General features: G+C 39.3%; 1 protein-coding gene across 1 annotated transcript; it reads left to right on the forward strand.

Annotated features, from left to right (window-relative positions):
* Positions 1-212: 212 nt before the first annotated feature.
* On the forward strand, positions 213-8,350 carry LOC105562718 (homeobox protein OTX2-B-like). The gene is made up of 6 exons (XM_012013766.1): positions 213-447; positions 1,196-1,347; positions 4,474-4,658; positions 4,952-5,069; positions 5,258-5,458; positions 5,582-8,350. Exons 1-6 carry the CDS (start codon positions 213-215, stop codon positions 5,681-5,683), a joined length of 993 nt encoding a protein of 330 aa, XP_011869156.1. The 3' UTR covers positions 5,684-8,350.
* The last annotated feature ends 3,933 nt before the right edge of the window (positions 8,351-12,283 follow it).

The following is a 12,283-nucleotide window of genomic DNA, read 5'->3' on the forward strand; positions in this document are numbered from 1 at the left end:
GCTTTTATGGAATAGCTGCAAGTCGATTGACTACACATTTCACGAAACTTGGAGCAAGTTCTAGCATCGTGGACACAGGCCTGTGTACAATGAAAATTTCAGTCTGATTTCTGTCGTTTTTCCAGACAAAACGCATAATTTGGACGTTGAGGACGTCTCTTTAGGGAGACCGCGGCGGGAGGGTGGTCGTGCTGGGGGCCGAGGGGGTGGTGATGTGGCCGAACAGCCTTGGAGGTACTTCCGGCTGCAGCGGGGGCGCCGGCGCCGCCGATCTCGGGGGCCTCGCCGCCTCCACCACCTCGGCCTCCGAGCTCTTTGGGCCCGGGGCGTTCGGCGCGTCCGCCGCGGGACCCTATGGCGCCCTCAAGACAGCGCCCTACATGGGCCTCAGCATGCCGATCGACGCGCTGCACTCAACTATCGGTTATCCCGGTTGTACACCCGCCGGTGAGTCCGTCTACTGTGAGTGCCCACGCCATTTTTTATTACTTTTAACCGAACCGAAGCGCGAATTAACTCTTTATCTCTCAATTGAGTCATCAACGCGAGCAAAGTGCGAAAGTATTAGACTGCTTTCATGTCGGTCCATTTTTATGCGTATTAATATAATTATACTAAAAATGCGAGAAAATTGTTGTAATGAATTATAATGTTTCACTGTAATTGGAGAAAGTACGTTTGGTAAAGCGTAGAAATGCTAATAATGATACAATACAAAATTATTCATTAATCGTGTTAATGTAAAAGCTTTTGCATTATGTACCGAAGTTGCATCCAACTCGTGAAAATATTATATCACTGCTATTAATTTAGTTATTAATAACTGGTTCACATTTATTCTATTTATTTTATTAATCATTATCGATTAGTTATTAAATGTAGTTGATCTGCACACCGTAACGCACGGATAACCCGGTGAAATTTATTCATTTGCTATTGTTGATATCATGTCGCGCGAAATAATGCAATCGTAAATTTAGAGATTAATAGAAAAGAATTATTTCCCTCGAATATTAATTATTATCTTTCGGAAGAAAATCGATTCTTCACTCTTTCTAAACCTCTAAAAGCGCATTACCATACGTTAATTAAATACCGATATCGATGTCGTTCGTAAATACACGAGAGAAAAATTGGAAATAAACGAACAAATAAAGAAATCCTATTCGCTGTCATAAAAAATTGTATATTAAAGGCAATCCAAGAAAGCAAAGGCGGGAGAGGACGACATTCACGCGATCGCAGTTGGATATACTGGAGGGGCTCTTTTCAAGAACAAAATACCCAGACATCTTTATGCGCGAGGAAGTGGCTATGAAAATCAATTTACCGGAATCGAGAGTGCAGGTAAGCCGTTGACAACAATCTGCTCCTCCCCAAACTATTTTTACTTATAACTATCGCACGTAAAGAACCGTGTATAACAATTCGGTATTATTCATAACATTTACATTACTACGTCAAGAAATACGTAGAAACAGTACGTAACGTGAAACGGGTGAAAAATACTCTCGTAAATATTTCCGTATCGCGGTAAAAAAATTCCACGTATTCTCTCTTGACGAAGAGAACGCAAGGGTGTCTAATTACCGAGGGGTGCGCACTATCGGCACGCAGACAACATCGATTCCCTCTCATATGTCCTTCGTTGAAGTTAACTGTTGTAAATTGATCGTTCGTCTTATAAATACCCACTATTTTGAGGACAAAACACCTTACACGGAGAGAATTTTTTCTTAAAATGTATCCCGAAAATCAAATAAATGTGGGACAACATTTTGGCGAATTTTATAAAAGTTTTTCGAAATTTTACCATACATTTTACTAGCAATTACACTTAGTGCACATTTTACTAGTAAAATGTATGGTAAAATTTCAAAAAGCTCTCATAAAATTCTTTGAACTGCCATGTCCCCACGATTACATGATTTTCAGAGTACATTTTAAAAGAAAATTCTCTCCGTGTATGTAGGATGAAAGATAAATTTACTAGAATTTAATTTCAAGTTTTACACACACACACACGTGCGTTTTTTAAGTTCCCTTTAACATAGATTGCGAACGTAACACATGTTGAAGTGTTGACGATACACGAAGAGCGCTACAACGTTATTCAACGCGACCACATAAAATTTTAACAGAGGAAAATGGAACGTAAATTGCATTTGTGCATTTAAAGTGCAATTGCAGTTGTGTGTGCAATTATTTAAAACGAAGGTAAATAAAAAATGGCATAAAAAGTGTGAAAAGCACCGAACGATTTTCTCAGACTCTCTCGGACGATTCATAAAGGTCAAAATTCATTCACCCTAACATAAAATCGCAAACAATGATCCCCTCGGTGATACTCTTGCTCAATAGCAGAAAGTCAAAAGAATTTTTCTGAGCTACAATACCGCGAAAACCTACATGAAGGATGACATTTATGAAATCAACATTTTGGCAACTGCTCGGCTGACACCGTGAGATACCATTCGCCCATGCTGAGTTCGATGTCCACGGAGTCCGAAAACGTGCACGCGCATATTACACCCCTCATCACGGCAAAGGGCGCATCCGCATCCGCAATCGCCATCCAACACACCTGGCGATAGCAGTGTAAACGGGATGAATGGACCCAACGCGGGCCATAGTCTTCCGCACGTTTCGTCGGACGACTGCAAAACCGTAGGCCGCTCTGTCGACCATTTCGGACCCTCGATAACTTCTCGAACACGAACGGTCTTCTATTGTAGATCGCTACAGCTAGTTTCTGTCGTGAACGGAATGCGACAATGCCACTTCGCGATTGCACACTTAAAAATTAATTTTTGTAATTGTACTTAGCAAGACAAACCGAGACCTACGTGAATTTAATGATACCATTTACCAGTTAATCAATGAATCAGTGATTGATCAATTGCGCCATATCAAGAGAAAAGACGAATCGGATTACACACCAAGCCTATTATCGCCATTGAAATAAAGGAAAATTGACGTCTAATGTAAGTGCGCTATTATGAAATTCTTATGGTAGACAAGTCAACGTTGACGTCCCGCCAATATTTCTCGATGTCAGCGTAGAGAGCCGCGATCCAGTCGTATGAAAAAAAAGAACTTTGGCGATATTCTATTGAAAGCAAAGGATTCGAGTTACGGCGGTGCGTACACCAGAGACTTCTTCGACGGAAGAACGCGAAGAGCGCGCCGTTAGTATCGCCCCCCAGAAAATCCGTAGAAACCCAAGCTCGCCTCCGCTTCTAACATCGATCGCGCGAGAGGCTTCTCCAAGTTCCACTCTCTCCTCCTGTCGCATCTCTCCCTTCTACGTCTTTCCACTCGCCCCGTCCCTCCGTACATCCCCTTATCGGCCCGATGTACCATTTTTAAGGGCGAACAAGAGGGCGTCGCGTTATTTTTCACGCATCACGCGTCCCTAGTAGCACAGTGCATTAGCTAAACATTGGTCCAATGTTGGACCAGTGTTGGTCCAAGAAAAAATGGTTTGGCTGCTACTGTCTAACGTAAAGTCAATATTGGCCGTGAAATAAATGTAAATATTGCAGGATAATAATTATAAAATATTAGATTTATATTGGCAGTGCATTGGCCAATATTTAACAATGTAATAAGAACATTGGTCTAATATGGATACAATACTAAACCGATAAATAGACATATTGACTAAATAAGAGAAGGCGTCCATCTTACAATATTGGACCAGTATTGGGAATACTAGATTTACATTATTTCTCAACATTGCACCAATATATTGTGCTATTAGGGGTCGTACGATAATGAAATCGAATGCGCGAATGGTATTTCCGAGTCTCGGTGCAAAGATATCCCCTTCGGCCGGCAACGGGCAAATATAATATTACATTCCGATGCACGCTGGTGAGATAAACATTGTCGAAACGCCCGGCCATGTCCCGCCGATGTAATCGATACCGTTCGCGCGCCGGCGAAGAGAAGAACGCTTTTTAGTCTGCATAAGTATAATTAGCAGCTTCATTACAAGGTGTTCGTGCAAAACCAGTGGACACTTTGAACGCAAACCCGGAGCGAGCCCGTTGGTACGCGAAATCGGCTTATTCTATTCAGAGAAGTTGCTCGGTGTGTGGGACGACCTATACTCCGATCGGTTTTCGTAATTCTGTTGCATTAGCGGCAGCCTGGTAGCTCTGCGTGTCCGATATGCGTGCGCGCGTTTTCGTTCGCGCTGCTGCAGTCAGCTTGATTGGTAATTGATAGTCGTGCCAGTCCGGCATTCCCTTATAATTGGCTATTACGCCAGCTTTGCGAGAGCTCTGCGCGGCTCTCCGGATTCGTTCTGAATCACATTTGTGTTACGCATCGTTGGAACGTGAAAATATCGCTTGACTCATTTCGCGACAGATGCGCGACTTACTCTTGTTATTATTTTAACGGCAATACAGCCGTCCGATTACGCAACCGCAGTGATACCGCCAATAATTTCGCGTGTGCCTGCAGGTATGGTTCAAAAATCGGAGAGCCAAGTGCCGGCAGCAGCAGAAGCAGCAACAACAACAGCAAGACAAGGCGCCGAGATCGAAAAAGCCCTCGGGGAGCCCGGCTAACAATCCACCCCCCGGAAAGAGTCCTTCAATTACCACCCCGCCTACGCCCGCCGCCGCTGTACCTGCTACTACGCCCTTGTAAATATCACTTATCTTAATGAGCGCTTATCTTTAGCGTACGTCCGTAATCGCGCTAACGACTTTTATCTCGGACGGGAACGTGTCCGTGAGAGATAATCAGTGACTTAATTAGCTTGATAATTAGTATTCTAATTGCAGCACGCGATAGATATTGTCGGGATACGTACGCTCGCGTCCCGCGGTCTCGAGCGCGTCAAGTTTAAAACGTCCATTGCAGCGCGATTGATCGCCATGTAAATTCGGTGTTTCCGTACGTTTGTTACAACTGTATATAATCTCTCTGTGTTTAGGAGCGGAGGCACGGGCGGCTCGGCGGCAAGTTCGCCGGCGCTTTTAAGGGACTCGCCGCAATATAAGCCTGCGGGAAACGCTAGTTTGCTGTTAGCAGCTAGCACGACTCCACCGAGCGTAAGTGGATGGGATTATAGCAATACCTTCGACGCATGTAACGTTTACTCGCATATAATAGGTCGGCTTATATTCCAGCATTTTCTGTTCTCTCTCTCGCGAGAAGTCACTTCTTTAAAAACATTTCTTTATAGGCGGAATATCTGTTGCTATGCTCAGAGAGAAATTTCATTTCTATTCTTCAATAGTTAGGTGGCCCAGTGTACAGCAGCGGTGGCGGTAGCAGTAGCATCTGGAGTCCGGCGGTAACGGAAAGCGGCGGAGCATTTCCGGGGGATCATCAAAGATTAACGTGGACGACAACCCCTTCCCAGCAGCAATGCTATCAAAATTATTCCTACTATACCAATATGGATTACCTCTCGCCCGCCTCGCATCAGTTAAACGTGGTGGGTAAAATAACGCTCTCATTTTCTCTAAGTCGTTTGCACAGACACAAATCAACGATATCGTGCCGCATGTGTGCGGAGTGAAAGAACCAATAATAAGCAAAAGCACTGTCGGATTGTTAGGATAATGGAGGTAGCGGCCTTGATAATTCATGGAGCAAAACGAGAGACGAAGGTACTTCATCTTGGTTTTACAATAGCGCCGGATGGGGCGATCGTAAGTGAACCTACAAGTATCGAAGAACGAAGCCTGAGTACATATCATCGACAATAGTGAAGTTATACGGCTTGAATCGAAATTTATTGTAACGCGATGCCAAATAAAACGAGGAGGTTCTACTTCTGATAAAAATGTCGATACAGACTAAACATATCTTTAATAACTCGGCCAGCATTCGAACGCAGTGGAATGTGCAGGCCGATCGAGAGTGCCATACGTATCTTTCTGCATTTATTGCTAGAGTATAGTTTAAATATACAGGATGTCCTATACACGCGTCCAATTCTATTATCTGGCAAGACTATTTTCTTTCTATGATTTCTATTAAAATCTTCAATAAATTTTCTACAAAATATTATATCATTTCTCAGCAAGCATTATTTGCTTCCATATCGTCGCGGTTAAAAGAATTCATGTCTGTAAGAGATATTTTATATTTTACATAAAAATTTTAACTATCAAATACATCCAGAATAAAGTACTTTGCGGACTATCTTATAATATCACTTTCAATAATTTTAATTTTTATATTTTTATACACAGAATGACAAAACGAATCAATTTATGTTGAAAAACTTATTTCCATCTCTAAAAGTCTTTATATGTTAGCTTAAGCATTAGATTTGTTTTATTCTAACATGCATTGCATTTTAGAAACATTTATAGATAATAAAGTTTCGATAGGACATCCTGTAATCTAACTATTTTTCTGTTATCGACGATCATGTATAATATTCTTTGAGATACTTGGAACCGCGCGAGCTTTGTGAAATGTGTTGCGACGTAAGTAGTTTTAACTACTACATACTCTGTTTTATTTCTTATCTGTCTCGAAACTCGCGTCAAATTATATTAAATATCATTATTTAATATTAGAAGTACACAAAGATCTCAAATCGATGGAGATAGTGGTATTTTAAAAAGACGTTTCGTATTTTGATAGTTGTTTCAAAATTTTTTGATAGTGCAAAATTAATTAATATCAACTAGTCACGTTAATGAAAAAATGAAGATTGACAAAATTAACGCAATTAAGTAGCCATAAAACTATCCCTTTTCTTTGTATAAATCATTACTTTATTTGTTATAACCGGTCCTATAATGATGTTAATAAATCATTCGAGCAATGATTTTCATAGTCCATGTAAATCTTCTATTGCCGCGAATGACGACTTTTTAACAGTATACTATAATCGTTTCATGTGATCTCCGGGACAAATAACTATATTGTGTACATAATATAAATACTTTTATGATATTCAAGGGAATTATCTTAGAGTCACACACATTACAAAAAAATAATAGAATTCATTGGAAAAAAAATTTAGTTCTTAATATAAAAGAAAATTTTCAAGAAGAGGTATATACGACATATGTACCGTGTACATAAATTATATATAAAAGCATATATATAGTGCAAGTTTCTCTATGTACATATGTATCATTCTTTCGTGTAGAAATACACTACCTGAATATCGAAATGAACTCGCGTTACGACATCGAAGTTGTTGATCGTCTTCTTTTTAGAGACTTATTTCGTATGCAAAATAAAATATTTTACCTTTTATAAATTTAATAAATAGCACACACCGTCCCGCCGTCAGAAAATTCGCAATTGGATTGTCTCTCACACTGTTAAATTTGTAGTCTTAAATTTAACTCAATAAGTAGTCGCCACTGCTCCTACTCAATATGTTGTTATTGTTAACTATCATGTGTGGTAAAATTTATTCATTTAACATATCTTGTCATTAAAGAAGAACTACGTATTTTATTCAACTCATTTTCAAGTTTATATTATCTCCATTGTTTCATTAAATCAAACGACATATTGAGTAAGAGCAGTGGCGACCACTTATTGACTTAAAGTTACAAATTTAACAGTGCATACGATATTATCTTTGTATACAAAAAGGGCAAGAATGTAAAAAAAGTTTAAAGTGATACTCATCGTTAATTCCCCGATTATCAAGGCAGATTTTCTCGCGAAAACTTGTTAACAAAATCTCATTCTACATGCTTGAATTTATTTTGCGCCTGGCTTTGCACCACGAATCCCGCCATATCTTAGATTTGATACCTCCGAACAATCGGTATTGTAACAAGCGATGGCTTTCAAATTATTGTTCCATTGAAAAAATATATATATGATTCCGTATTATAATCACCCTTCCTTTTTAACACGTGATATACAATAATTTACGAGGGATTTCTGTGACACCTTATATACCGTTCGAACTATTGGACCAATCGGTTAAATTTTTCTGAACCCTGTATAGACCCTGTCTATTATCCACGTGTGAAAAATATTTCAAATTCAACCGAACGATATGCGTATCACTTTTGGCAAAACTTCTATTGTCACTGGATATTGTCAGCATTTTGGAAAAAGAGATCCTCGACAATATAGTTTCATGAAAAAAAAAATTTAAACCGAATGCCGATTGTTCTCTACGCAGACGTGTGGTGAACATTGATCGATTATAGGATAGAAAAAATAAAGATCCATATGTAAAATAAAAAATATGGTTTAAGAAATCTATAGAAATAAGTATGTGACTGTTTAGATTGTTATTATAAATATTATCAATACTTATAAAATGATCGACGCAGAAAACAACGACGTACATGTCTCAAGATGTATGAAGATAATATAACAAATTTGAATTATATGTTCTCAATTTTATTATCCTATCAAGATTTTTGAATGCTAGACCTTATCTATATTCATATAAATTTTTTTATTATAGTAACACTGTGTCCCGTTTTTGTCGCGAAAGTTACGTCGTACTGCATTATGTCTGCATATGATGCCATGATTTACATGAATTTATATCTAATTATTTAGATTTTTATATAGAATTATTTTAGTTTTAAAACGATTTTAAAAGAAATGAAAATACGATTGTGACATCAAAGTAAAGCCGTGCAAATAATATTATTTGTCCAGAAATAATTTCATACTTAAATAATACAAAATATCATACCGTAATTAATCCATTTCGAGTTGAACTTTTCTCGCGATTATCGTATCTCCGATAATTTCAAATATATTTTTAACAATGATACCAAGTTTAGTAATAAATGTAAAATACGCAGTAATGTGCAAGAACTGCATTTTGATTATGTTTTTTTGCGATTTACATTTATCCTGATATCTCGTAGGTAGGTAACTGCAGTTTTCCCGTTATCGTTCACGAAAGGGTATTTCGACTAATCATTTCTTACGTCCGTCGCATATTTGAGAGGGCGTTACTATCCAGCGAAACAATTGGTATTAACTAGTAGGTCCCCTCCGTCATTTGTTTCGTTTTACATAAATTTCTTCTACGCATCTGACATTGCTCTGGGCAGACCAATAAGAGAAAAATTGTATGTGAGAATACCACGTGATCGAGACCGCAAAGATCAAAGGGGCCGACAGAGAGTGGACATACTAGTTATACTATAGCTAAACAATTCTACACGGTCGTATACATAGGTCCGGAATTTAATAGGGGTCTTGTTAATTTTTAAATCTTTGCACATATGCGAGAATATGCAAACAAGATAAGATAACCCACCCGAATTTTGACAAATAAGAAGAAATGAACTTATTTCGTACAACACGTTACTTATATCATCGTCGGGCCAGATTGGACTTACCTTTAGTCGACTGGCCATACAGTCTGGTCATTTTGACCAGCGATCAGAAAGGAAGAAAAAACTCCTTCCACAGTCGGTTTGTCACCGACAGATATTTCGTACGATTCGAACTACGTGCGAGCGTCGACCGTATCAAAAAATGCACGACCACGAGAAAAGTTATTTAAAGAAATTTAATTGTAAAAAATTTTATGTATAAAACTGATCAAAGTATCTTAATTGTACTTCCGTTTTCAAGAGACCGTCTCTTCGTGACTCGACATTTAAATTTTAAATATAAAATTCAAGCATAAATATCAAATTTTACTTTGCGTTACATTTATTTCACTTATATTCCGCGATAAATTAAATCATTTCTTGAAAATTTTATTCTGAAACCGATCGCGAAAACCGACCGCGAAAACCGACCGCGAAAACTGATCGCAAAAATATGAGATGCGTATGTTCTATGCATGTATTCATGCAAAACGCATCTTGAAAATATCACGAAACTATCACATGCACAATAAATGACGTAAGATCGAGAAGGCACTTGCTACATTCCGATATTATAAAATCGACATTACAATTAATCAATAATCTAAAATAAGTATGAAAATAATTTAAAATTTAAGTATTCCCGGCAAAATGTATTGCAATCTTACGTCATACAATTTTACTTTATACACACGTAAATCAATTTGCTACTAAAAATGGATAGACTACAATATTCGTCATATTTCGCGCAAGTTCTGCGATGCAGTTAAACGATTTTCAATATAAAAAATGAGCTCAATGTACTCTGAGTTGTGGAGCTCTACGAAATCCTCTCTTCAATAAAATAAATTAAGTGAAAAGCGTAATTACTTGTATAACCTATCCATTTTTAAGGTAACGGATCTACGAAATGTAGATTCCGTTACCTTCATAAAAAAACTACTCGCTCACCGACACGAAGCGTTGCAGCGGAGTTGTATCCACGTTAATCCAATATGCCTGTCCTCCTCTATTCAGGTGAAAAGTCACTCGCGAAAAGTCAGTATCTAAATGCCGTTTTTTCCCTGTGTCCAACTGTCACAGAGTCCGAATACTAATGCGCACGAATCACTGCGTCACACGCGAACAACGAAGAAATTAACGATACGATTTTACAGATCGCGACGATTACTCAAACGCACTTGAGAAATGAGAAAACGCGGAGCATCCGCGCCGAATGATTCGACACAATAAACTGTTTTTGTCCGGTGTTCGCGGCACTACGTCACTTTTTGGCATCGAAAACGGCGTTTGACGCCCGAAAATCTAACAATTTCACCTCTCGACTCACCGCTTTTGCCTGACGATCGCAAGTCGGAAAATGTCCGTCTTCTCACTCGCCATTAGTACGCTGAGTACGCTTTGATGCCCCAATGGCAGACATCTTGGATATCCGTACGGCCGTTACTCCTTTTTGGGCACTTCAAACACTTTTCGCTCTTCACCGCACGCTTTCTTCACTCGATACGGCGATTTTCGCCACACGCGCACTTCTCGACACGCCTTTTTACGCGTCGAAACACTTGACACACACACACAGAAGCACGTAACACTCGCGACGCGACGCAATTGCCGAAGCGCGGCAACTTCGCGGCACTCGCGACGACGCGAATTACCGTCCGCGACGACTTCCACGGCGCCGGGGACCCTCGAATCTGTTCTCCGGTCGATCCTCGGGCCCGTCCTCGTTCGCTCGAGCCTCCCATCGGCAAACTATCCCGTCGATTCGCGATTAAAGAGTCTGGAACGCGACAGCGACTCCCGGTACGACGAAACGGGAGCGACTTCGCAATCCACTGCCAACCGTTCAATAGTAAAATCGATTACATGCACTGCTCTGCACGCGGTGCGCGCTAAGTACACGAAACCGCGCAATTACAAAAATCTTGCCCAAAAGTATCTCGATCGATGTAATAACTTGTGGCGTTTGCGATACGCTATTTCGTGCCTTATCGTCAATGGAAACCCTGAGTAATTGGTATTAACTTTCCAATCTAGGATTTGTACAGCAAGGATTGCCCTTAGTCCCGGATTTCGTAAGGCCTGAGCCGAACGGCTGTCTTCTTCTCTTCAAACCATGTATGTACAGTCGCGAACGCGTAACACGAAAGAATAATTCGACGTGCAGAGCGGCGCGGGTACATACAACCGACTCCGTTCGCTGTCGCCGCGTAAATGATCCTGCGACCTTGTTTTGCCGAGCGCCGTAGACCGAGCGTGGATTCCGAGAAATGACGTAGGGTCATAAACCGAGCGTTGTAAACAATTCGGTCGACAGCCGAGCGCCGTCAAAAAACACACGCACACACACACCACACACTTCGTTCGAGAACATTCTTTTATTCCAAACTATTCGGCGCGGTTAATAATACTTTTGTAGATAAGATAAAAATGTCTTTCTGTTTAATAAAATATATCCCAATAATTAAATTATACATATAATTCTTGATTGAATGGCGCTTGTACTTGGACGCATGCCGAATATTTCGTGTGTAATGTCGAGAGAAATATTGCATTACGCAGATATTATATCTTTAATTTTATAATGTAAGTACTTCTGTTATAATATTGTAAAATAAATTATAAGAAATTGTAAAAAATCGGCGGGGGTGGTGGAGGGCTTCTACAGATCGATTTCTTATCGAATAAAATTTTAGTTCAATTGGATTCACAGTCTTTTAATTGATCGATGATAATTTACCTTTATAATTTTCTTTTTCATTTTGACGTTAATAAAAACTGTTTTACCTCGTCAGAATAATGTAATATTGTGTGAATATTAAATGTTAAGGTGATGCTGGAGTCTCTCTGTTTTACCGACATTTTTAAATTAGGGATATCTTTTAATTGGCTTTACAGAATTGCAAATTTCTTGTACACGATTAAAGTTCGCACAAAAATAAAAGTCCGTCTGCTCGACTTTATATAAAAAACGAAAAAAAATT

This window comes from Vollenhovia emeryi, unplaced genomic scaffold (genome assembly GCF_000949405.1).
Source record: "Vollenhovia emeryi isolate VEMERY1.0 unplaced genomic scaffold, V.emery_V1.0 DF939184.1, whole genome shotgun sequence".
NCBI classification, from domain to species: Eukaryota; Metazoa; Arthropoda; class Insecta; order Hymenoptera; family Formicidae; genus Vollenhovia; species Vollenhovia emeryi.

Coding starts and splice junctions, on each gene's coding strand:
- LOC105562718 (XM_012013766.1), top strand. CDS start 213: ATGTGGCCGAACAGCCTTGGAGGTACTTCCGGCTGCAGCGGGGGCGCC. Junction 448..1,195: donor TCCCGGTTGTACACCCGCCG/GTGAGTCCGTCT, acceptor TGTATATTAAAG/GCAATCCAAGAAAGCAAAGG. Junction 1,348..4,473: donor TACCGGAATCGAGAGTGCAG/GTAAGCCGTTGA, acceptor GTGTGCCTGCAG/GTATGGTTCAAAAATCGGAG.